Source organism: Apis mellifera, linkage group LG8 (assembly GCF_003254395.2).
Source record: "Apis mellifera strain DH4 linkage group LG8, Amel_HAv3.1, whole genome shotgun sequence".
NCBI lineage: Eukaryota > Metazoa > Arthropoda > Insecta > Hymenoptera > Apidae > Apis > Apis mellifera.
In genome coordinates, this window is record NC_037645.1 from 1,826,215 (window position 1) to 1,853,030 (window position 26,816).

Consider the following 26,816-nt stretch of genomic DNA (forward strand, 5'->3'; position numbering starts at 1 on the left):
TTTAAAATTATCTATAGAATTAATATCAAAATAAAAATGTTTTTATAATTATGAATAAAAGTTAAAATTTCATCAATATTCCAGGTATAAAAGATATGATTTACAATTTAAATACCTAAAAATCTTGTTTCAAATTAGATAAAAATTCGGCAAAATGCTCAATGAATATCTTGAAAAATGTTTAAAAATTAGTTCATTATAGATTATTTTGTAATAAAATTTTTAATTTATAAAGTATTTAATGATATTTTTTGTTAAATGATTGAAGCATAATATATTATATATTAGATGTGATGTAAAATAATTATTATTATTTTATTTCTTATATTTGATTAAGCTTTATAATCTCTGTAGTTAAATTTTATAGTCAAATATAATATTAAAATATAGTACTAAAATGAATATAATAAATATGACCAGAAATCATAATAATAATAAATTTTTTAGACTTTAATATTTTATATCTTTCATCATTTTGCCGAAATTTTACTGAATTTAAACAGAGATCTTTCGGCAAACGTTGTTCGATAGTTTTCCTCTATAATAATCCAAAAGATATATATATATATTCATTCATATCAATTGACTATACTCTCATGCTTCCATCTTTTTCATTTCTATACTAAAAAAACTTTCTATATAATTACTCTAAGTTACTAATTATGTAAAAAGATAAAAAAATCTTTAATAAATAATTTCTGTATTAAATATTTGCTTTTAATAAATCAGATATAATTTAAAACAATGCAATATATCATACTCGTCAACAAAGAATATTCGAGTTAATATACGAAATTACTTATTAAAGTTTTTCTTTCTTTTTTACGATTTTCATACAATCCTGTAATATTCAGAATTAAATTGTCCCATTTTTAATAGAACTTATATGCTTGAGGCAAATATCTTGATTTTAAACGAGACTATCGTTCACAAGTTTCGAATTTCATAGATAATCGAAAAACTTTTTTGCAATTTAAATATTTTTTCTTGTAACTACATATTTTTTATTACGTATTTTCTAGATAAAAAATTAATTATTCTATTGTTTTTTTTGTAATAAATATTTTTACATACATTATTAATAATGGTATGTTTTTTTCTTAATTTCTCCAATAGATTTTGGAGTGAAAGTCATTACTTAGAAATAATTTTAATGTTAATTAAGATAGCCAACGAAATAAAGATTTAATTATACGATATTTATAAAATGAAAATAATATATATATATATATAAGAAAAACGACGAATGAAGATAGTCTCGTCTCTTTTTCTTTTTATTTCGTCTATTCATTTCATGTATTTCTCCTTTTAAAGATGTATTATCCTATGCGTATATAATTTATTTTGTCCAATGAAATATTGAACAAACTAATGTTTCACTGTAATTATTTTAAATTGAATATTATATTGCTTTATTATCCGCAGTGGATATAGCAAATATCGTTGCTGATTTAAGTTCCGGTCGTGTGCTAATCTTCATGCATTTCGATTGGGCGTACTTCTTTCTTACAGCTTGATATTTGATCTTATCCGCATTAACTATAATACTCGCTGTTTCCCGTACCACGGGAAACACGTCGTCCTTAGAATAAGTGCTGTAATGTGCCAAGGTATTGGTCCAAACAATTTTATGCTCGTCCTCGTCATTATTATCAATAATTCTATAAGAATAAATATAAAAATAAAAATAAATTATTAATAAATTACATCAATAATTATTTCATATATGAAATTTATTTAATTAATTACTTATCTGTATTCTATAAATAATTTTTTTATTAAAAAAATTGAATAATAATATATTACCAATCTGGAAATTTCTTCATTATGATATTAAATCATCAATTCAATATCAAAATGATCATATGTACATAAAACTGTATAATTAACATTATCTTATCAAGATCTTCATCTTATATTTAAAGAAAACAATAACATTAATTTTTTAAAATAATTTTTAAAAAGTAACTTACAGGAAAGCTAAATATATTGCTGCAGCTGCAATAAGACTTGGTGGATAATGACACATTTCATAATGCACTAAACTTTGTTCTAGAAAATATTTAGCCATTGTATGATGTATTGGAAGAGCCTTAAAAATAAGTTGTTTATTATAAAAAATATATAATAAATTTAAGAAATAGATTTATGAATCATACCTTTCCAGCTTTGCTGTATCTTCTCAAAAAATGTAAAGGTAATGGTCTACCAAAAGAATAATCTAATGTTTTCACAATAAGCATTTCCATTTGTAATATTTCTATCCTTGAATATGCATTATCTGTGATATATACAAAGTCATTTACATCTGGAGAATACATCTCTTCGTACTTACTAGCTATAAACATAGCTGTCACACCAACTAATTGTAATCTTTTTCTATCTATTGAACGAAAAGCCTATTGAAGAAAATAAAAATTTATTTTTGAAGAGAATAATTAATTATATATTAGAAACATACATATTTTATCTATGTATGTAATAACAAACCTGTAAAAATCTATCAATAGTAGCAACAGTCAGATATAATGTCTCTTGCATTAGATGGAATTGTTGATGTACTTCTACTAACCAATCTATAAGTACACTTCTCATTTTTGGTGTAACTTCTTGTCCATCTAAATATCCTTTTGAGATAGGAAACATATTTTCTAAGGTTCTTAAATATCCATAAATGTCATTACTATAAATAGAAACTAGACTAGGATTTCCTTTATCTTCTTCATCAATATCCTCAACTGCTAACAGATCTGAGGAGAATGACTGAACTTCCTTAGGAGGTAGTGACACCACATTATTTTCATAAGAAACTGTAATCTTTTTTACAGGTTTAACTATTTGGATAGGTAGTTTCTCAATTCCTTTTTCTGATGTTTTAATAATTTGTTTTGAAACTGTGATTTTTTTACTATCTTTTGTCAGCAAGCTAGTTCTATCAATGGGCTCCACACCTCTTAAGGTATTCACTTTGTTACCTATTTCACCCAAAGCAGCTCTTTTAGTCTTTCCAGGTATTGTAGTCACTGAGGACTTAAGGTTCTTAACATTTTCTTGATTTACAATATTCTGAAAATTTTTATTTACATTGTAATTTTTTAATAAAAGCAAAATTACATTAAAGTTATTTTATTAAATAGCATTTAATAAAATTAATTAATATTATATTAAAAATATCTTTTAAATAAATTAAATTAATTTAATCTATTAATTATTTTAATATTTATATTATATTTTTATTATAATTTATATCATATTAAAGAAATAACATAGAAAATAAAATAAAAAAAAAGAATACAAATAACATCTAAGAATTTAATATATTTCAAAAGATTTAAAATTAAAATAATAACAATAAAATATATAATTATATTAAATAATAAATAATTATTTATAATAAATAACTTATATAAAATATAACATCGTAAAAATAAAATATCAGAATTGTGTAAACTATAAGAAATACGAAATTTCATCCAAATATTTAAAAACGAATTTCTATTTAATACAATGTAATTTAAAAATAATATTTTAATATTTAATTTTTTAATATCTGTTCTTACTATGAAATCATATAATATGTTAAAAGAGAAATCACATAATATACCGCATATGAGATATTAAAGAAAACACGCTTTTAAAGATCAAAATGTACGTTAAAATGAATATTAGTTTTCAAAGACATAAATTGAATTTGCTTATTAAATAATCAAATAAATAACATTAAAATTCATATTAAATGTATTAAAATATAAGCAGCAATTTTTATAAATATAATTGTTATTTCAATAGCTTTTAAAATAAATGAAGGGCATTTAAAGATGTCAGGAACAGACGGTTACCCTGTTCTATTGACCTCCCCTATCAACATTTCACAACTAATAGTTCAACATTGTCCACTTAAAAAAATTTAAATCTCACCGTAAGTGCAGTCCGATTTCTTAAAGCCATTGCTATTCTAGTCAAAGAAGAATCTCACGCAACACCAAAAATTCGTCTTTCAATTAAGCTACTTCCACGGTTTTCCAAACAACGTTTACCTCGCAGTAACGACTCTGTCGGTTTGAATTTGTTTAGTCGATCGGACGGAAGTTCACCTTCTGCGGATGTTAATATAGAGAAGAAGAAAAACCGCGAAACTCGAGATATTTGATTGGTCAATTAAATAGTCACGTAATTCAAATGTATCACAAGTATACTTCAGTTTTTTCTTAAATTGATAAATTTCAGATACTTCTTTAATTTATTCTATGAATAAATTAATATAAATTTTACTATTTCATAAAACTTATTATATTTTTCTGTAAATTCTAAAATTAATTTTATATGTACATATATATATATATATATATATATATATATATATATAAATATATTATATATAATATATTAGTTGTCATATAAATTTGAAATGTTTAATTTACATTTTTCTTATAATTTTTTATTTCACATTAGAAAAATTAAAAATTAAAGTTAAAACTATTCAAATTATATAAAAATATTTGTATTATTTTAAAACAATCGACTTTTTCTTGATATTTTATCATAATATTATCTGATTTATTTATATGTTAATGCAATTAATTTCATTTATATTATATTTATATATTTTTTTATGTATAAATATTGTAAATTTTATAATTAATTAAATACATTGACTTAAATATTATATATAAATTACAATATAAATTTTAATCTTCGTCATTATTGACAAATACGTAAAGTCATAAATATTTATTAATCAATTAATAATCATAAATTATAAAATGACAATAAATATTGATATCAAATTAAAGAGAGCTAGTAAAATATATCACGAAGGGGTATATCTTTCTATTATTTATAACAATATTATAATTTTAAGTGTCAAGGTTATGTTTTTAGGAAATAGTTGCTGGTTTTATATTACTACAAACTAATTCAGATGTTAAACACGATGGAATATTCTTGAGCATGGAAGGTTCTGTTAATTTACAGCTTAGTTCAAAAAATTTTGGCATTTTTGAAGCTTTTTACAATTCTGTAAAGGTTAATTTATAGAATTTCTAACAATTTAAAAAAAATTATATTGTGGTTTAATTATAAATAAAGTATATAAGTGAATTAATTTTATTAATTATTTTCAGCCAATACAATTAGTTCAATATACTTTAGATGTTGCTCCAAGTGGAAAAATACCAAGTGGTAGAACAGAAATACCATTTGAATTACCATTAAAACCAAGAGGAACTAAATCTTTATATGAAACTTATCATGGAGTTTTTGTAAATATTCAATATTTTATACGTTGTGATATAAAAAGAAATTTTTTAGCAAAGGATGTTAACAAATCTTTAGAATTCATAGTAGAGGATAAAATACCTCTTAAAATACAAAAAGAACCTACTAAATCAGTATGTTTTAACATTATGCCAGAATCTTTGCAAAACACAAGAGATAGAACAAATGTACCTAGATTTTGTATTTCTGGAAAACTTGATTCATTATATTGTAAAATTTCTGAACCCTTAACAGGAGAGGTAATCATATTATAATAATTATGTTTTGTTTAATAAAATAATATAAAATATTATTTTTAAATATAAGGTGATAATTGAACATTGTGAAGCTGTGATAAAATCAATTGAACTACAATTAGTAAGAGTAGAAACTTGTGGTTGTGCAGAAGGATATTCTAGAGATGGTAAGATAAAAAATTATTAATATTTGATTAATTATCTTACAATACTATTTATTTCAGCTACAGAAATACAAAATATACAAATTGGAGAAGGAAATGTTTGTACAAATTTACCTATACCAATATATATGATATTTCCGAGATTATTTACATGTCCTACATTAAGTACAAGCAATTTTAAAGTTGGTAAGAATATCATATGAATTTTTTTTTTTAATTTTTATAAGAATTTTGATAATAAAAATGTCATAAATTATTTATTACAGAATTTGAAGTGAATTTAATTGTAATATTTGAAGATGATTATTTAGTTACAGAAAATTTCCCCATAATATTATCAAGATTTTAAATTTTATATAAAAATATAATTGTTTATATAAATAATATGTATTATTTACAAATTGTGTATATTTATTACAATAAATGCAATTTTATGTTAAATTTCATTCAATGAAAAATATAAAAAAACAATTTTTATCTTAATGTATTATATTATTAGATGGATAACTCATCATATAAAAAGTTTTTTTTATTCCAGTCCAACTTTTTGAGCAAATAATTTATAATATTTTTCAACTTGTTTATTATGAGTCAGACCAACTGAAGCCAATAGTACCACATAGCCAAGCACAAATGTTAATAATTTATGTTGCTTGAACCATGCCAATAATCCTTTATTATCAGTACATCTAAAATATTAAATTATTTTTTTTTATTTTTTTATCATTTTTTTATTATAAATTATATTAGATAATATAATATATAATATATTAATATATTTAAAAATATAAGCAAGTAATAAATATTGTATTTACCTTGTGGCATGAATTTGTTGACTGTAAATAAGAAGATAACGTACTCTTATTAATTCACTATTTGTTACCAAATAATATTTATTTGGAACTCTTCCACCTGTGGAATCTGTGACTAAATTTCTAGCATTATTTTCTGTAAAATATATTAATTATGATATAAATTATGATAAATAATATTTTATTTTAATTTGAATTTACCTGAATCTCCAATTTTTACATCTGCATGATTAATTAGTTCACATAAAGCTATACAACTCATTTCACTTCCTAGCACACTACCTCCCCATCCATAGCCAACTGGACTGTACGGTAAACTTACACCTAATTCACTTGAAAGATATATTCCTTTACCAAACAATGACTTCTAAAAGACATTATTATAATTCATTATATTAAAATATTACTTAAGAATTATATATCATATTTCAAGAAGAATATTTTACCTTACACATACTCTGTTGTAAACCATAATGTACAATGGAATGAAAATTCTCTAACCGACTACCATGATAAGCATAAAAAGTTGAATGTCCTTCAGCAATTGTTTTCCATCTGTCTTCTGAAGTGGATTGTTTTGTACTTGTAACTTGGAATATTAAATTTGGTGCAACTACTGACATTTCTGAAGGTACTTTTCTCAATATTGAATCATACTATATTCCAAACATTTTTAAAATTTTTACAAAATTCAATTGTAAAATATGAATTAGAATAAAAAAAAATTTAATAAAATTTATATAATTACTTATTACATATATATATAATGAAACTTACACTTTCTTTTTTAATACTTTTTATATAAGGGTCTCTTAAACGTACTAAAACCCAATGTAATAAGTCTATAGCTGTTCCATATCTTTCATATACATCTTGTTCTGATAATGCTTTAAATATTACAGCCAATGGAGGAATTATTTCTATTGCTCTCCTCTATAATTAAAATTCATTATTTAACAATTATTAATAATTATTCAATCATTAATATGAAAATAATATAAATGATGAGATTTTTAAAAGTAATAATAAAAATAATAAAATATTTAAAAAATATTACCAGAGCTTCAATGTCTTTGCATTCATTTTTTATATACATTGATGGAAATGGTTTTAAGCAAGTATCGTAACGATATGTATTGCAAGCTGCTACAAATAAGGACCATTTTAAATCAGCTGCTCTTAGATCCTTTTCCAATAAATGCTTCAGACACTGAATCTTTTTTTCAACATCTTCCTGACTTGTAGAATCTAATCGAGTTGTATATAATACATCTAAATCTGATTCTTTAGAAATTCCTTGATCCAGATTTTTTCTTTCATTCTCTTTTTCTTTCTCTTTATCATTATGAATATTTTGCTTTTTGTTTACATTATCCATTATTGGTAGATCAAATCTAATTCAAAATAATAATAAATAAATTATATTTTTTTAATTTTGCGATTTATTATTTTAATTTTAATTTTAATTAAAAATTTACTTACTTTGTATTAATTTTATTTAATTAATATAAGTTATTTTTATACTTTTAACTTTTTTTATTAATTTTATAATTAATAAAATATTAATAAGCATATAAATTATAAACTAACATCATATTTAATATAGTATATTATATTGTATCACAATGTAATTATAATTATTTATTATTTATTTTATTTATTTTATTAATTATATTTATTTATTATTTTTTTTTATTAATTATTTTTTTATTCAAATAGTAGGTACATATTTATAAAAAAACATATTAATATTTTAAATAAAAATTTTTGTCATAATTTTGTTTATATATAGAATTATTTATTTTGAAATTATAAAATTATATAAATATTTCATATATATTAAAATAAATTTCTCTAATTCATTTCATTTATTATTTACTTAATAATTTATCACTATTATATATAAAACAAAAAATAAAAAATAAGAAAACAAAAAAAAATAAATAGAATTTATACAACAAATCAATTAAATCAATGTAAAATCTATTATCTTTTAAATATTATAAACTACATCACATAAAAAAAATATTTTTTTTGGAATAAAATAATTCTTATAAAACAGAGATACAACTTTGAAAAATTGAAATAATTGATTTGAAAAATTTTTAATTTTTGTAGGAATATTTATATTTTTACAGTTTACTAATGTTTGAATATTTTTATTCAGAACTTTTGAAACTGGTATACATATGTATTGCAATTTTATAATTAAACAACAATTAAAATTTTTTAATAATAGTTATAATAATATTTTAATAATATTTTTAAAAATAATTAGTAATAAATATTTTTATTTTCATAATAAATTATATGTTTTTAAAAATATATGATATAAGATTAAATGTAATAATTAATATATTATATATTTTAATATGTATATTTTTAAAAATATTCTTTTTTAATTTAACAGTACAGTGTTCACATATAGTCATCAAATGTATAACAAATAAATGACAAGTAAAGCATGAAATATTTATTTTTGTAATGAATCAAAAAAATATATCTAAAAAATGTCAAATTTTTTTCAATGATTTGTAACGTACTTACAGTCCACGACAGGCATCTTTGAAATGAAAATTTTATACTTGTAATGAATGAAAAGGTAACTAATTATTTAAGAACATATATAATCTTATTACAACGAATTTGTATTGAAATTATATGAACATTGTCCTGAAATTTCATGGTTCCAATCACAGATCACATCTGTTTCATTGCGTTCGTTTGTTACATCGATGCTTGTCTCTTTCGCGTAGTTTAATATTATTCTTCCTTCGTTTAATGAATTTTTGATAAAATAGATTACATAAACTAAAGATATAAAAAAAAATAAAGTATAAAAGAATACAAATGTACAAGATTTATCAAAGAAATCACTATTTACATAAAAGAAATATTTTTTTTATTAATCATATATATTTTATTTATCATATATTTTGTATATCTACATATATATATATATATATAAACAATGTAAAAAATTACACAAAATACTTTTTTAAATTAAAATAATTAATAATAATAATTTAATACATAATGAATATTATTAAAAGTTATAAATAAAGTTACATTTCAAATATCTTGCGTATGTACGTTATACCCACGTGGTATAATATTATATAGTGAAAAATAACGTGCGAATTTGCTTCTCCGATTATATTATTTATCCTTTCTTAGTAGATTATAATACTAATGACTTATGGAAATGATTTGAAATAATTTAATTTAAAAAGTAATTCATGGATTTTATTAATATTTACTTTTACCATTTTTCATTTTTATTATATATTATTTATTAATAAATATAATATGTTATACTTCGATAATTTACAATAATGTTAGTAATACATATAAAAAAATATATAATTATTAAGTATATAATTTTCATACAGCCAAAAGTAATAGTCTAAATAATAATGTAAATTTCATAAAATGTATATAAGTCCCTATATAAACATATATTTTAGGGAAATTTATTAGCACTATTGGCAAGCATGTAACTCAATGTCATGCTTCAAGGTAAACTATCGATGACGTCAGTGCACGTCATTTAACAAGTGGGAGTGGATGGATAGATGTCGGCAACCGTGGTGGCTCTCGCGAATAATCGCACACGAAATTCGCAACAGACGATACCGTATCGTCGCGATAATGTCGCGTGCCTCTTAGCAATGTAGTTTTCGCGGTGGAGAAAAGAAGCGAAAAAAAAAGAAACAGAAAAAACGAAGAAAAAAGCTACATCGCCACACGTGTTTCCGCGGTAAATGGAAAAACACCGAAATCGGTTTGCGCATGTCCGGCCACTGATGACGTCACGAAAATTGTGCTTTTGATCAAACTCGCTCTCTCGCCGTTCCTTTTTTTTTTCACCGTGGATGTAATAATGTGGAAAGTGAAATAACTGCACGGAAAAGCTCTGTAGGAGCCGCGGAGAAGCCGGTGAAAATCGTAAGTAAATTTCACTCTCCTTTTATCGTTACAAAAGTCATTCGTTGACTTACAGTCTGTTAACATGGCCTTCACACACATGTACCCATACGCGTGCATGCATGAATATATATAATACATATATATATATATATTATATGTGCATATATATATATGTGTGTAGATATATATGAATACATTCTCACACATACATAGGAAACGTTCATAATTTTCAGGAAAAAAAGCTTGTCCTGTAGCGATGTTTTAATGTCGAGTGTTTTGAAGCACTCACCAGTGAATTTATGAACTAATTTATAGTTGAATAATTTTGTCGAATAAAGAATTTCTTACATTATGGAATATATCGATCTTGCTTCAAAGGAATGATTGAAAATGACAGGTCTTATTTTAATTAGAATATAATTTCTTGTTAAATTCTTTTTGTCAAATTTAAATTCATTCTTAAATATGAATTTGAACTTATGTGATTTTTTTCATCAATTTTATTTCATTTGTGATATTGATTTTTAAAAAATAACCTTATATATTTTTAAAATAATTTTGAGAAAATTGTTTTTCGTTCAATGCAAATTAATTGACTTTTCAAAGTGTTCACAACTTCATATTAGAGTATTTAATAACAAGTTCTTTCAATGAATATAAAAAACAACTTTTATGATGAATAAATATTCATAGATTATTTTCTTAACAAATATATTATAATAATATGATTATATTTTTATATAGAATTAGTTATTTTTTTAAAAAAGAATGTTTATTAGAATTTTCACAAATGTTATAATTAATAATGTTCAAAAATCATAATTAATGACACAAAATTCATTTTTTAACTAATTGTTAAAAAGTATTGATTAAAAAAGTATTTTTAATCATATTTTGATTAAAAAATTGAATATTTTTATTAATTTTTATATAAATTGATATATTACAAATTTAATCTTTAAAATTTAAATAACATAATAACAAACTTGATATAAATTGATATAATTTTTTCCATATTTACATTAAGAATTTTAATAACATGAAGAATTTAATTATTCTTACATGCTTATATGCTTTATAAATTTTTTTAACACATAAATAATTTATTATATATTATATATTATATTATATACTAATTTTAAAATGAAACTTTATATTTCTGTAAAAATATTACTATAATAGTTCATAAAACATTGAAATATTATTGCTACTATCTATAATAATTTTTAAATTTAATCATATACATATATGATTAATAAAAATCTTAAATAATTTAATATTATTAATCAAAATAATAAGTTTTATATTCTACATTGTTCAATATTTTTAATTATATGATTTATTAGTTTTTATAAGTAAAATTTAATTTTTAATTTTATAATTAAAATCATATATAAATAATAAGAATTTGAGAAAATAAATTTGATAAATTCATTTAAATAATTTATTTAATTTAAAATATAGATTTCTATTCTATTTTTGAATATTTAAAAAGTAATTTTTTTTTTTATTGAAAATTTTATAAATAACTATGAGGTGCTGCCATCTACAAACCCAAATCTTAATTGCATTTAGTTATATCGGTAAAGTAGAAAATATGGTAATTTTATGTTTTATTTATTATGCTAATGTTTTTACACTAAAATGTATATATGCAAAAAAAATAATTAACATATTAAAATATTTAATTTTGAAAATTATTAATTAAATATAAATATAATAAATTATATTTTTTCTTGATTTTCTTGATGTATTATATTTTTTTTCCCATATAAATAAATTGAAAATTATTATATTAATTTTTCTTATTTTTACAAATATATCTTTTTTTGCATTTTATATATGCTTATAAATATTGTAATTTTTTTATTGATATTTTGAAATATTTTTTCATAAAAATATTTCAAAGAAATATAAAATTCAGTATTTTACTTAAAAATTAATTTTTCACTATCATTCTCTAGGAAGCGTATAATGATATCTCATTTATCATATCTTATTTTTTTAAAAAAGGCCCTAGTTAACTCTGTAATTACTATTGTAGTTATTCTTATTATTCTTAATTACATTATTTTTTTTCATTATCCAGTATTTTTTTTGTGTATTTTATATTTAACTATTATTATTTTTATAACATGTTATATAATAAATAATATATATAATAATAAATAAATATATCTAAATCATATTGTTATATCATTAAATAATTTTATCAATAATTTTCCAAATAAGAATTCTTATTATGCTATTTATTATTCTATATGATATGTTGTGAGATAAACTTGTTTTTGAAACTTTAGTAACTTCTGAAGTAATTAGTATGTTTTGCACTGTAATTTGTGAAAAATTTAAATTATTAAATATTTGATAAATAAATCTTTCATTCGGTAATGTAAAATAGGAATGAATACATTGATTACATATTTTGGCTGATGTATCAGATGTAGACTTATCATGGAATCTCGTAAAACTTGAAGCTGCGTAATAATACGCGACTGGTTTGCTACAAAGAATTATACGACCTCGTGGTGCAAAGCGCGATACAATGTGGGTCCTCCAGTCTATGCAAATGGATGGAACTTGTATAACTTAACCGTTGACTTTATTTATTATTCTGAAATATGGATAAAATTGTTTTATATCTTGAAATTAATGTAAAACAAAAAGAAAAAAATTAATCGAATTGAATTAGTTTATAATTAAAAAAAATTTGACTCATTAAATCGAACAATTCAAAATTGAAATTGTGTAAAAATTCGAATTTATCGAATTAATAATTAAAAATTCGATATATCGAATCGAATAATCTATTTACATTAAATTCATTTCATCGAATCAATAACTCAAGCTTTGATTTATTTCAAAATTTGATTTATCGATTTGAGTAATTTAAAATTCGATTGATCGAATTGAACTGAATCGAATAATTTAAAATTCGATCAATTGAATCGAGTTGGATTTATTCGTTCAAAATTCTGGTCAATGGAATTGTAATTAATTTGAATAATTCAAGATTTGCATTGAGTCATTAAGTATGGAATAATCATCAATACTGAGACATTTAATGTTGAGGATGATTTAATTCAATTATTCAAGTTTTTATTACATAAAATTCTGTTTAAAAATTCAATTTTTTCAAGTCTCTTCTATAGCAGGTACAATTTAATTATTTAATTAAAAAAATTGTATGCAATCGATAAAAAAGAGAATAGAAAAAAATTCTTCGATTTATTTTGAATAATTATTTTCGATAAGTGTTGCGATTCTATTAAATTGTGCTTAATTTTAATTACACCTTTATTGTTACGCCCGAAAAATTAAACGTTCATAAAAGTTCCATAAAGAAATCGTGCATATCGCCCCCGTCATCGATCCCACCCACTCGCTAAAGAGAAAGAACAGTTTCATCGATAACCTTCTCGAGAACAACCCCAACCACTGACGTCATTCATTTTCGAAACATTATGCAAGCTTTGTGAATTGCATATTATCTTTTGAAAATCTTTTGAAACGATAATTTTTCGTTTTAAAAAATTTTTTTAATATTATTATACAGGAATTTTATTTATTACATTACATTACATTACATTATTATTTTATTCCTCTGGAAACGACTTTTATTAGAATTAATAGAATAAAATTGGTAGATTTTTAACTTTAATAAATTTTGGATTTTTTATCTAACTTATTCTCATCAATCTCTTTGAAATGAATTTTACATGGAATATCTAAAAAATTACCATTACATTCCATTATGATTATTATAAGTTTTTATATTTTTTACAAAATACGCCATTTTTTTATACAAGTGTGATATGTAAATTATTAAGTTAATGTGCTCGTAAAATTCCAGATTACATTTTTGTAATAATTATTTTATTTTATTATGTAATTTTATTTTCAATACTTCTCAAACTGGTATTTATATTTATTGTATTTTTTAACATTTATTTAAAATTATAATTATATATATTTAACGTTGTATACAATATTCAATATTTTTCAAACAAATGATTTCAAGTTTTCTAAAATTAATTTATCTAATAAGTTCCCTATTTTCTTTTAAATTCTATTATTTTGAAAGTTATATTCATAAAATATTCCAAAATTCATTGAAAGATTCATAATTCTTGAATTATATACATATATTTATTTTCGCTGTTATCAAAGTAAAAAAAAATAAAATTGATTATATAATATTTGGAATATTTTAATCAATTAAAAATCTTATTATTTCCATGCTTAAAGTTGCATTACATATGTTCCTAGAACAATATAAAAAAATTACAATTCTTGAAATATAATCTTTTCAATTTCTTCTGATTCCTTCCAAATCTTATTTCATATTTTACCCTTAAAATTATGCGCAATTAAGTTTTTAAAAAATTTTAGTAAAAAAAAAAAGAAACCATATCGTTTCCTTTCTCTTCTAACAAATGTTTAAAGAGATCCTAATTTTCTTCACTATTACTTCGTTCCCAAATTTATATTCACAAAGAAACAAAATATTCGAATTAAAAATTATATTTATTTTCTTATTTTCCATCAATTTCATCGAGATTTGGTTGAACCGGCACAGTTTGAAGATTTCATGCAGATAGTTTCAAATAGATGTGAGATCGGATGAACCGATTACAGATTATTGGAATCGGTGGTTGTCGGCAATCGATGATGAATTTAGAAGTAACATTTAAAATGATTTGCCCGGATCTTTTAATGGGACTGGCTAATTTGATTCGGTCACTTTGCAATTCTGACGCTCGCCTTAATAATTCACGGAGCGTACATTGTATTCTTGGAACCGATATAGATAGGTTATCCATGATAAAATATAATTTCACACACGTATTAATTCCAGATTGTGACTAAATCATCATTTTCAAGCGTTTTCTTTTCATTAATCTAGTGGAATTTGATTATCATGCATTATCGCACAAGCAATTTTCGATTAGAGGCGATATAATAAAGATGATGATACTTTTGATTTTCGTTCATTAATATGAATACTTAAGAAATTCTCTGCTATTCGATCAATTTTAGATAGTTATTATTTTTTTATTATTTAGTTATACATTATTATTATCATTGAAGTTATAGAATTTTATGAAGCTTTTCTAAAGTGAGATTGAATTTCGATATTTTTTATATCTCTCTGATATTTAAATTTTCTTTTTATCAATTATAAAAGGAAATAAAACGCAATAAAAATGCCTTTTCTTTTTCATTCAAAATTTTTTTTTTAATTAATGATATAAATACGATAATAATCCAATAAAAAAAGGGAGAAGTATATTTTAATTAATAAAAATTCCCATTCTATAACCTTTCCCGTAATCCATTACTGGTTGAAAAAAAAAAAAAAATATGGAATCTTCCCACTCTTATTCCACTCCCTATCTTCCGCTTCCCGTAGTGGCCATGTTCCCGCGCATCACGGTTAAAGAAAAACCGGATGTCAGTTCCCTAGAAACCTCTTCTCCCTCTCTCTCTCTCTCTTTCTCTCTTTCTCTCCGCAACGTATCGGAAAAAGCGTCGAGGCTCGTTTTCCTTTTAACCGTCATTTTTTTTTCCCCCTGGTTAAAGCCAGGGCTTGTCTTTGAGGCTTTGCGTTCTCGCGTCAGGTCACGATTGACGTAAATCTGAACGCAACTCCGATGATTCCTTCCGCCTACTCTCACGTGCAATGTACACGTGTCATTGTAGTTGTCAAAAGTTGATCATTCTGCATGCATCCATCCGTATAGTTTTGTACAAAACACAATATATCCAGAAGAAAGAAAAGTTCGACGACAGTCGGTTAATCATCACGTTGACGCAAGTTCGTTGTCGTTATTACGGTTGTTGCTTGTGTAAAATAGTGGAAAATCCGTCACTTGAGTTGTTCTCTTTCTATTTTTTTCCCTCTGACTTTAGGTTTTCTGAAAGTTAATAACACATGCCCTTTTATTACTCGTTTTTCATCATTGAATAAGTTATGGTGTTCAGATTTTTGAGAATTTTTTTAATGAGGGAAATTGTGAGGTTAGGTTTATTAGGATAGATAAATATAGATAAAAATTGTAGTCAAAATCAATAGAAGAAATAAAAATTCAATAATTAATAGATTAAAGTGATAGAAGATTAGAATAATATCAAATATAAGTGATTTGAACAATAACAATTTAATCATGATACAATAATAGTGACAGTAATTTCAATATAATGTTTTATTGAAATCTGTTAAAGTTTTCTTCTTCTAAATCCTGTGTCACTGATAATCTCTATTTAATTTAAAACTAATTTAGTCTTATTTCATCTTTTATTCCCGATATCGAAATAGCAATACTCTGTCAGTTATCTGTCAAATTAATATCTACTATTATATCGACAGATTATAATTTGTCGTTTCTTGAGAGATGCCGAATAATCGTATGGTAACTAGAATCATCATTACTCATGTGGTATACTCGCAAAAAGCAAGTGTTTACGCGGGAACTGCGCCCGTCCCTCTCCCACTCCCTACTTTACCCACGCGCATCTCACTTCCCTCACCGCCTGCACACCCCCTCCCCATTCTGCGCTTCTGCTGTGGACCCGATCCACCACGTGTTAGCAGCACGTGCTGCTGCATCTACCTTTCCGCGGTTTATAACGTGCTCGAATCTAATCGATTTTTCTTATTCTCCGTCGATAAATAAAAGAGCTCTGTTGTGAGCTCGGCCGTTAATAAAGCAATAAACAGGAATGGCAGTGAAATTTCCGTAATTGGCTTTACCATCCTTCGTGATACTTGTATAGTTTGGAAACAAGGTTGAATAAAATAAATTATTAACTTGAATTTTATGATATAGTCATAATACATAGTCAAGTCAAGATATTCGATTGAAACTAATGCTATAATATTACGTATTTTTTAATTGCATGTTTATAATCTTTACAGAATCGAATCTATAAAAATAGATCAAGTCAATTGCGTATATTCCATGTCTTCCTTTTGATTTTTCCCAAGTAAATCCTTATTCTTGCAAAATATCCCAATATTTACGAAGAGATATTGCAAGGTGCTCCACAAAATCCCACTATAATAACCGTATACACATCTTAGTGTATTCCGATCTAGGGTACCAGAGGGGGGTGTGTCGCCTCTGGGGATGGGTTCGGGTCGAGGGTACGTACGCGTCACGGTATCGGAGGGGTCGATTATAAATTTTGCACGCGTGATACGGCAACGTGCACGCTCCAAAGATTTCTATCGAGGATCCGATCCGATTCACTCGATACACCGTGCTAGATAGGACAGTGCTTGATAGGGTTCGAAAAGAAGGACGAGCAAGGAGGGTGTGGAGCGAAGGGATTGTGCGAAGAGTGAAACGAGGTGGAGGAGGGTTGGAAAAGCTGGGCTGTAGCCCCAGGGCGCAGGTACCACGCGCACCTACGTACACCTACGTCCTCCTAAGGTTACTACCTACGTAGTGGATGGATAGGTAGCCGCTTCTGTGTAACTAGGAAGGTGTATCATCCATTTATGTGTGTATGTGTATATATCTGTGTATGCGTGTATATGTAGATATATGTGTGGATAGGTGTGTACAGGTAAAAGAAACGTCGTCATAGAAACGACCATGGCCACTCTCAATCAATACGCGATGGGATGTCGGTTTGGCCGGTGACGTAGACTGAAAGCCCACGTGGTCCTATCGGCCACGTGCGACGCCTCCGTCTTTTCTTCCACCCTGCCCTCTTGTATACCTTTTGGTCTCTGATTTTTCTCCTTGATTTTCGTTATTTGTTTTACTAGTTGGATGGTGAGTTAACCCTTTCCGGTTCTTTCTCTATTACCGTTAAATTGGATTCGAGATCTTGGTTCATTTCGTTTTCCTTTTGTTTGAAGTATTGATTTAAAAGAATATAAAATGTTTTTCATTAAAAATTTGTTAAATCTTTATTCAAAATCTTGACATTTTAATGATTTTGATTGGTAATAATGTTCTAAATATGTTTGGTATTAGTTCAAATAATGATTAAATTCAAGAGAAAAATTTGAGAGAAAGATAAAAATTTTAAATTGTATTTTAAGTATTTAGATATTCTTGTATTTAAAATAGAATATAAGATAAAAATACATAACTGATAGGTTATATGGATAAGAATATGTTATGAAAATTTTTTGAAAATAATTAGCATTAAAGAAAATGTATAAATGATTTGATTTTTAGAATTGTTAAGATTAGAATTGGTTTCTGGATTTGGTATTAAGAATTTTACTTGTAGATGAATAAATTTAAAAGAAAGATGTTAAGAAATTTTGATCAGATATGTACAGGATAAAAGTTTTTATTAGTTTTTAGAATTGGATTTGTAACTTTGATGAAACAAACTTTGATACAAATTACAAAAATATATTACCTCATTGCATAAGATAATAACTGATCAATGAATAATATCATAGAAACAAAATATGTTAAATTTAATGAAATTTCTTTCACTTCTACAAAAGTACAAGTATTTATCCAGAATAAAGATAGATTCAATTTGTCTAAGTAATTTGGAGAATTAATCAGAATAAAAAATAGCGAAAACATAGACCGCAAGGTTAATCCTTCTCTAATCCTTGAAACTTCTTTTCCTCGACATGTCCCTCCACGTGTCCAAAAACCAATTCTCGAACCAACACCTCGACCTAAACAAATCCCTAATTCGAAAAGAGAAAAGAAAAAGGAGAGGAGGAGGAGGGGGAAAAAGCACACAGGAAGAATAAGAAGTTGGAAGCAAATTACAGTCTCAAACTCGACTCCCTTTATCCGTGTGAGGAAAGGAGAGGAGCGGCGTTGTAGCGTCGAGTAGAAGAGGTAGATGAGGTTTCGCGGAGGCTGGTGTGGCGCGCGTGGTTCGTCTGTTCTCAAGGTGTCCGAGGTGGAGGGTAGTGGAGTTAAGAGGGACGAGGAGAGCCGAGTGGGGGCAAGAGCGACGCGGGGAGGGCCGTGGCGACGCCGGGCGTCCAGTGATCGCGCCTTAAAAGGTTCGACGCCGCACGCGCCCAACATCTGCCAGCTCGTTTCTCCTCTCTTCTCTTCCTCTGCTAGCTGAGCAATACACGCGCGTCTCTCTGTCTCTTTTCCTCTATGCGTGCCTCTTCGTTTGGGTGTATGTGTGTGTGTGTATATATGCATGTGAGAGGGATTGCTGTGTATGTCGTGGCGTCCACGCGCGAGAAGAGAGGTGGAGGAGGAGGAGGAGGAGAAGGAAGAGGAGAGGAGCGATGGTAAGTTCGAGGAAAGAACAAGGAGAAGGGTTCCATGGGGACATCTTGAGGAATATTCTTCCCTGGTTGGTGGATGTGGAGTGATTATTGGCTGCGGTATGAAGATGATGGGAGTGGATAATTGTTTTATTGAATGCGAGAAGGGTATCTGTAGACTGTGGACAACGATGAAAGAATAATATGAAAAATTCTGTTTCAATTATATAAAGCTTGTAAAAATGTGTATTCTTCTTAAACTGAGTTTAAAATTTACCTTGTTGTTAGGTTTATGGGAAATGGTTTTTCTTGGGAAATTCTTTTTCAGTAATTGAAGTTTAGTAAATATTTGAACATCTTTTTGTTTGTTTTTTCTATTTATTGTATATTTGCTTTAATATAAGTGTGGGTGTATTGCAACATTAAAAGATCAGTTTGGATAAAAAATTTTAGAATAGCGTGGGTAGATTTTTATACTTCATATTACTTTGTGCATTGGTATGAATATTCATAATTCTGAATTATTTGAGAGATTACTTTTGAAAAAAAAAAAAAATATTCACAGGAATTAAAAAAAGATACTTATTTTCTAAGTTCTTCTTAATTCAGTTTTATATAATTAATAAAAGAATTAACATTGTTCTAATTTTAAAAAAAAATAAAACTATAATTTTTTTTATTTAAGAGATGATGATATGATAAGCGAGAAGAATGCTTAATATAATATAAATCTAAAAATAAATTAATTCCAAGAATTTTCTCAAACTAAAAGAAAAAACAATTTATTCGTTAACAAACGAAAGGTAATATTATATAAGATATATAAAATAATATTAAAACAAAATCAAATTAATCATTTCATTATCAAACTCTTAAAAAAAAAGTGTTAAAAAAAATTATATAAAAAGTTTATTCACCATTTACCAAGACCAATTTCAATTCAAATTACTTATTCTAAGATAATAATCCAATTTCCATAATAGTGTGAGTAATATACACCACATTATACAAAAAAATAAGGTTCTCATAATTATCTTGAATCGTTCGCTGTTAAATTACTCGTTATTCTTCATAAATTAATTAGTTCTCACCTCCTTAATAAAAATTGTATCGAATCGTAAGAGATCTTCCACGTCAAGATGAGTTTGATATTTCATTTCATTCTCTTATAACACACGAAACAAATTTTTTTAGTTAATCATAAAATAATTACTTGTAATTACACAGATTGCATACATATTGCATATTTTTCTAAATCAATTTTGTAATATCGATCATAAAGTAAATATAATAAAAGAAACGTTAAAAATCTTAGATTTCTCAGAATTTAGAAAGGAAATTGATTCTTGAATCTGAAAAAAATTCTTGAAATAAGAATTCTTAAAATTAGAGATAAGATGTGAATTAATTCCTTAACCACAAATGATTAATACACACGGATGGAAAAGTTTCTCTTCTCGTTTAGAAGTATTTCGCTGCTCTAGTGAAGCCTCTAAAAAAAAAAAAGAAGCAAAAGCAAGAAGAAGAAAAAGAGAAAAAAAAAGGAAGGAAAGGAGAGGAAGAAGTAGCAAAAGATTCGGAGAGAGAGTCTACGTTTGGAATAAACGTAGTTTCACAGTTCGCGCGAGATTCTTCCTTGTTCACATGTGTTCACGCACGTATATGTTTCTCTTCCTCTCCCTTCCCCCATACACACGACTCGAGTGTGCGTTCACTCAACTCACAAGCCTCCCTCTTCTTGTTTTCCTCTTTTCCCGACCCTCTTCCTTCGCGCCACCTCGTTTTCCCTCTCTTTTCGCCGGCTCTCGCCGTTCATTCTGCTTCTCTTCGAGTAGAATCGGTCCGCGTATCGTCTCGCGTCGAGTATCGCGTTTCAAGCTCCAGTTTGTGTGCGGCCGAAAGAGGGACACACAGAGCTAGTAGAGGAAGCGATCCTTCGAATCGCTTGTACATTTCGAACCGTATAGTTTATTCATTTTTCTTTTTTGGAAACTTTTAATGGAAGAAGAGATTCTGATGGTGGAGAATGTAGGATCATGATTTGTGGAACTTTTTATCATAAAGACTCTCTGCGACGATACTTTAGTCATTTTTCATTTTTTTTCCTTTTTTTTTTTTTTTAATGAGTTTTTTTTTAGAAAAATATTACACAAGATAGAATGATTTATGGAAGTTTTTAAAATTGTATTTCATTTCCTTCGTATCGGTATGCGCGATAATATTCTTTGTATTTTTTGTATCGTTTTTCCATACTTTAACAAAATGTTATTCGTATTTATAAAAAAAAAATTGAAAAGTTTATAAGACCTAGATGAATAATTATACTTATCTCGTCTTTTCAAAAACTCGAATCTCTTTCTCTCCCTTTAATTTATTTCTCGTTCAAATAAATTAAATAAATTACCATAATAATCCAATCATTAAACAAATAATATCTCAATCTCAAAACAAATATTTCATTCAACAATTGGACCGTAATCAATAAAATCATTAACAATAGCTTAATTATCGTAAGAATCTTCATCTCGAAGATTCATTCTTTTTGATATATACGGTGTCTCCGAAATCACGATACAAGCCATCAAATGATTATACATGGAAAATTGAAAAGAATTGTCTAATTCTAAATGAACCATCGATACGTTATTCTATTCGCATTTATTTAATCAAATTTAATTAAAATTCAGTCAAATTTGATTCGCTCGAAAACGAAATTTTGGATGCAGAAAACGTTACTTTTTTTTTTTTCTTTTTCACGTAGAATCACAATTCTACCAATCAGCTCTCTTGATGAACCACGATTTCAAAGACACCCTGTACACTTCGTTATTTATCCAACCGGTTTCGCAGTTCCGTACTTGTTAGCAATCGTTGTATCAATTATTAGATGTACCTCGTTAGATGGATGTGACCTTGCTAAGTCGGCTCGACTTCGTTAAACAGCAATTGCGTATCTGATGAAGAAAGTGCGAGGAGCCCGATAAAACTTATCACGACGATTACAAAGGAAGAAATGAAATTTTTTTTAAAATAATCATTTTTTTTTCGATTAAATAATCCTATCTTCTTCTTCTTCTTCTTCTTTATTAATACGTTACAATTTTTTTTCTTACTTCGATTCTATACACACAAGACGGAAAACGTTGCGGGATCCTGATTGTTCTAATGTGTCTGGCCTCGTCGCGTTGGCCGTGGCAAACCGTGGGGTCTCATAACCAACGACGTGTGGCCCTACCCCTTTAGGTGCCCTCCTGCCACGTTCCTCGTTCTATTCACTATTCGTATTAATTTTAACAACTTAAAGAGAACTTTCAGGCAGTTGTTTTACAATATATATATATCTCGTGGAGAAATAAAAAGAATTATCTTTTTGAATTATCTTCACATCTTACACGAAAAATGTACGTATGTAAGCTTTATATTTACAATTATATATGTTTGAACATAGAACGTATATTTTTCAAGATCGAACAAAATTTATGGTATATATTTATAATAAGAAAGATATATTTTGAATCGATGAGAAATTGAACTAGAAGAATATTCATGGATTATCGAAAAGCTGATTTCTGTGGAGAAATGTCTCTGTAGGAGAGAGGAACACGTGTCCTACAGTCGGTTGAGGCCACGTGTGAGGTGCAGGATGTTTGTATCAACTCCTACAATCGTGTGGTTCGACTCCAGTTGAAAATCGATATTCAAATAATTCAAATTTGATGGGAGAATAAATAAAAAGTACACGAGAAAATCAATTATTTATAAATTTTTGATTTATATACATATATATCTTCTTTCTGAATTAACTCTGAAGTATTATCGATTCTAATACTTAATTATTTTAATTTTAATATCGATTTCAATTTCAACTTGGATATCGATTTAAAACATCTGTCTATTTGAATATTGGTTCGAAAATAAATTTCTATATCGTAATATCGATTCAATTATCGACTTCAATATCAATATATCGAGTTCATTATCAATTTAACTATCGTTAATTTTGACATTATCTTCAATTTCACTTCAATTATCAATCTCAACTATAAATGTTATCACCAATTTCGATATTCTCGTCAAAGATGTTACTCTTCAAACCTACTACTACTACTACTACTATCACATCCACGAACTTCTAAGATTCTCTTAAACCAACGTAATCCCAAAACGCCCAACAGATTAAAGTTCAACAGTCTCGAAACTCCTCGAATCAATCTGGCCCTGAACACCGTATTAACTAAAACATTCCACTTTCCACCGTAAATTCCTCTCCCAACATCGTGTCGTTAATTTTCCATTTAATCCCCAACATCTTCATACCACATCGGATCTAGAATCAACCATTGTCATTATCCTTTTTCATGTAGAATGCAAAATCAAGAAAGATAAAAATAATTAAACATAATATTATAATAAATGGAGGATGGATGGGTAAATAGGAGAGAAAGAGAGATGGGGGTGTATTATATGGGTGGGTACGAGTAAAGGGGGGAAGGGAGGAAACGGTAGGACGAGGGAGGGGCGGGGGCGCCAAGGGGAGGAAGGCACACGTCACTTAGTTGAAGCACGTGCTCTGGTTTCTGGCGGCTGCTCCTGCTCAGCCTCGGTCTTAGACTCAGCCCTGGCGGCTGCGTTTAAATTTAGCCACAGAGCTTTAACATCGTCGTGTCATAGGACAAAGAATATGGCGCGTTGCACTCGCGCCAACATCTCTTGTCGACTCATGGGCTCATGGCTCGTTCTAACCCGCCAACCATTCTAATCAATCCCATATAATAACGCTTTTTTCTTACTCAACTCTCCACGCTGAACCGAATTTAAATTCTTCGTTTCTTTTTTCAGATGATGTATTTTATATATATATATCCATCTTTATGAAAGATTTTAATTTTAATATTATTAAAATCATATCTTCTTAGATAGATATTGTTGAATATATAGCTGAATTTTTATCGTTTATTTCATTTCTTTTCTTTTATCTTCGTAGTAATTGGGGGAAAAAAAAAAGAAAGAAAGAAATTGTGCCTAGCAAGAGAGCATGAGAGCTCGCAATGACGCAAGTAACTGGCTGATCGATGAAGCATGTACCGTGTGTATGCGTATAACTGGTCGTTTTATGTGCGATACGTAATACGCGATACACAGCGCTCTCCATCTGTTGCTAACGCGCAGTTGCGGGCGCCGCTATCACGGGGATGATGTCGGGCAATGATTTTTTTTAACATATGGAAAGTTTAATTTAAAACTTGGCCGTTTGGAAAAATTTCGATAATTATATTTATCGAATTTAAAGAATTATATATATATTTGTAACACGTTAATTTAAAATTTTATCATTTTATTATATTTATTCGTATTATTAATACGTGTTAAATATTGGAGATCCATTATGTTTTAACATCGTGTTTCACGTGTCAAATGCAGATGGTATACGAAATAAAACTTCAAGCGACATTTTTGAACTATAAATAACTATAATATCTATGACCTTAAGTTATAAGGTGGTTTCTTTGAGAAAGGTAAAAAAGATACTTTACTTTAGTTCGTGTATATAATATTTGATTCAGTGAGTGATTATTAAAGAGGAAAGAAAAGATGCCAGATTTAAATTTATAAATAATTTAATTTATTGATCATTTAAATTTTAAATGATATATCGAAATTAAATTATATTTTATATATTCTCGACTTAGACGATAAATTTAATCTCGACTCTAATTATTTTAAATATTATTTCTGGAAATAAATTATCTATATTTCAATTATACACACATTATATTAAACAATTCCTTCTATGAAATTATAAAATAAGAAGGATAAAAAGTGGATTTGATCAAAGGAATCGTACATTACGTTAAAATATTTAGTTATTACAGGCAGGAATAATCTAGCCTCGAGTATATAAAACTCGAGTGTAGAAGCACAGAAGCCCTTCCTCTTAACCGTTGTCGTTCACATTAAGTAGCAGCGTGGATTATACACACGTGCGTGCACACGTTCCAACTTGGAGGGATCCAGGCCCTCCCGGATCGTTCACGGGCCCAGCAGAGAGGAGAGAGAATCTCTATTCCTCGTAAAATCGAGATCGTTCGTGTTACGTGTTTACGATCGAAAAAACTCCCTTCCTGTTTTCAGATCGTGAATCTTCCCTTACGTAACCGCGAAAACACGCATCTTGAAATTTGATATATTTACTTCCTCTGCGTCAATGAAACAATTCAGACATTTCTCTCCTTCTTTCTCCTAAAATCAAAAAAAAAAAGTGTTTTCCTCGCATTATTTCTTCTTGCACAACATTGAAATAACAAAATATACCAAAATAAAATCTAAGAATTATTACAACGTGTATATATGCAAAATTTTACTCTGATTCGCCACCCTTAACAAATAACAAATGAAATTCGTCTAATTCACCGTCCTTGCATGATCCTACGCCGCAGAGAGGACGCAGAGTGTAACGGTTGCCCTCGTGAGCAAGGGTCGCGAGGAGTTCACGTAAGAGCGAAGGGACTCCGGGGGTGGAATGAAGACGGGGGCGGAGGAAACGTTAAGACACAGGGGAGGAGGAGGAGGAGGAGGAAAGCGCAAGTGCAGGCGGGAGGCTGCAGCCGGCTGCTGCCGTCAGCTGCCGACAGATTTATCGAGTGGCACGTGCCGATCCAGAGCAATGTCGTTTTATGCCTTCCTCTTTCCTAGCCGCCGCCGCTTCGCCGAAAGCAAAAATTATTGTCGCCTTTCTTTCGTACGCGCAACACGCTCTCTTCCCCTCCCTTCCACCCCGTCGAAAAACGCCCTTTCTTTTTCTTCTTCTTCTTCTTCTTTGCCGGCCGGTTAATTGGATCTTGGCAAATTGGATTTTGGTGTACGTTTATCGAGGGGGAGGGGGAGGGGATTGTTTCAATGTTAATTATCGTCTGAGAAAGTTTTATTTTCGAGAGAAAGATGATTTGGATATTCGATATTTTTTATGGGGATTCTTTTTTTAGATTTAGATCATTCTGATCTTCGATAAATCTTTGTAAGATTTTCTTATTTGCGATCGAGAATCTTTTCCTCTTCTTTCCAAAGTTTCGAAACGGGATATTATTCTGTTCGATATTCTGGAAATCTCTTCTGGAAAGGGTGAAGGTTATTTTTAAATCGCGGTGCGATTTCTCTAAGTGAAGAGAAAAGTGGAAATTTA

General features: G+C 27.3%; 3 protein-coding genes across 5 annotated transcripts in view; 2 read left to right on the forward strand and 1 right to left on the reverse strand.

The window, feature by feature from the left end:
- Nucleotides 1-1,148: 1,148 nt before the first annotated feature.
- On the reverse strand, nucleotides 1,149-8,012 carry LOC551860. Its single transcript, XM_624245.6, has 11 exons — nucleotides 7,972-8,012; nucleotides 7,547-7,883; nucleotides 7,267-7,422; nucleotides 6,936-7,145; nucleotides 6,691-6,856; nucleotides 6,493-6,625; nucleotides 6,309-6,366; nucleotides 2,491-3,066; nucleotides 2,160-2,399; nucleotides 1,974-2,092; nucleotides 1,149-1,661 (listed from the first exon to the last, which is right to left on the reverse strand). The coding sequence occupies exons 2-11, from the start codon at nucleotides 7,865-7,867 to the stop codon at nucleotides 1,403-1,405; spliced, it is 2,238 nt and encodes a 745-aa protein (XP_624248.3). The 5' UTR covers nucleotides 7,868-7,883; nucleotides 7,972-8,012; the 3' UTR covers nucleotides 1,149-1,402.
- LOC107964903 (Down syndrome critical region protein 3 homolog) lies at nucleotides 4,651-6,083 on the forward strand. The gene is made up of 6 exons (XM_026442304.1): nucleotides 4,651-4,820; nucleotides 4,882-5,025; nucleotides 5,124-5,516; nucleotides 5,584-5,680; nucleotides 5,738-5,863; nucleotides 5,944-6,083. Exons 1-6 carry the CDS (start codon nucleotides 4,764-4,766, stop codon nucleotides 6,024-6,026), a joined length of 900 nt encoding a protein of 299 aa, XP_026298089.1. The 5' UTR covers nucleotides 4,651-4,763; the 3' UTR covers nucleotides 6,027-6,083.
- Nucleotides 8,013-10,009: 1,997 nt separating the features above from the next.
- Nucleotides 10,010-26,816, forward strand: part of LOC413946 (myocyte-specific enhancer factor 2) — a 48,293-nt gene continuing 31,486 nt past the window's right edge. For 2 of the 3 annotated variants that reach the window (XM_397383.6, XM_006558880.3), the window contains exon 1: nucleotides 10,016-10,437. The gene's annotated coding sequence lies outside the window, so the exon portion shown is untranslated. Of the gene's footprint in view, nucleotides 10,438-26,816 lie in introns of all 3 variants that reach the window. The other variant, XM_016913585.2, reaches the window with a different exon arrangement.

What these genes read in the sequence shown, in the direction of transcription:
- LOC551860 (XM_624245.6), bottom strand. Translation starts at nt 7,867, where the DNA reads ATGGATAATGTAAACAAAAAGCAAAATATTCATAATGATAAAGAGAAA. An exon ending in GATACAGCAAAGCTGGAAAG is followed by an intron (nt 2,093 to 2,159) that starts GTATGATTCATA and finishes CTTATTTTTAAG; the next exon opens with GCTCTTCCAATACATCATAC. An exon ending in GCAATATATTTAGCTTTCCT is followed by an intron (nt 1,662 to 1,973) that starts GTAAGTTACTTT and finishes TTATTCTTATAG; the next exon opens with AATTATTGATAATAATGACG.
- LOC107964903 (XM_026442304.1), top strand. Translation starts at nt 4,764, where the DNA reads ATGACAATAAATATTGATATCAAATTAAAGAGAGCTAGTAAAATATAT. An exon ending in AGAAGGATATTCTAGAGATG is followed by an intron (nt 5,681 to 5,737) that starts GTAAGATAAAAA and finishes TATTTATTTCAG; the next exon opens with CTACAGAAATACAAAATATA. An exon ending in TACAAGCAATTTTAAAGTTG is followed by an intron (nt 5,864 to 5,943) that starts GTAAGAATATCA and finishes TATTTATTACAG; the next exon opens with AATTTGAAGTGAATTTAATT.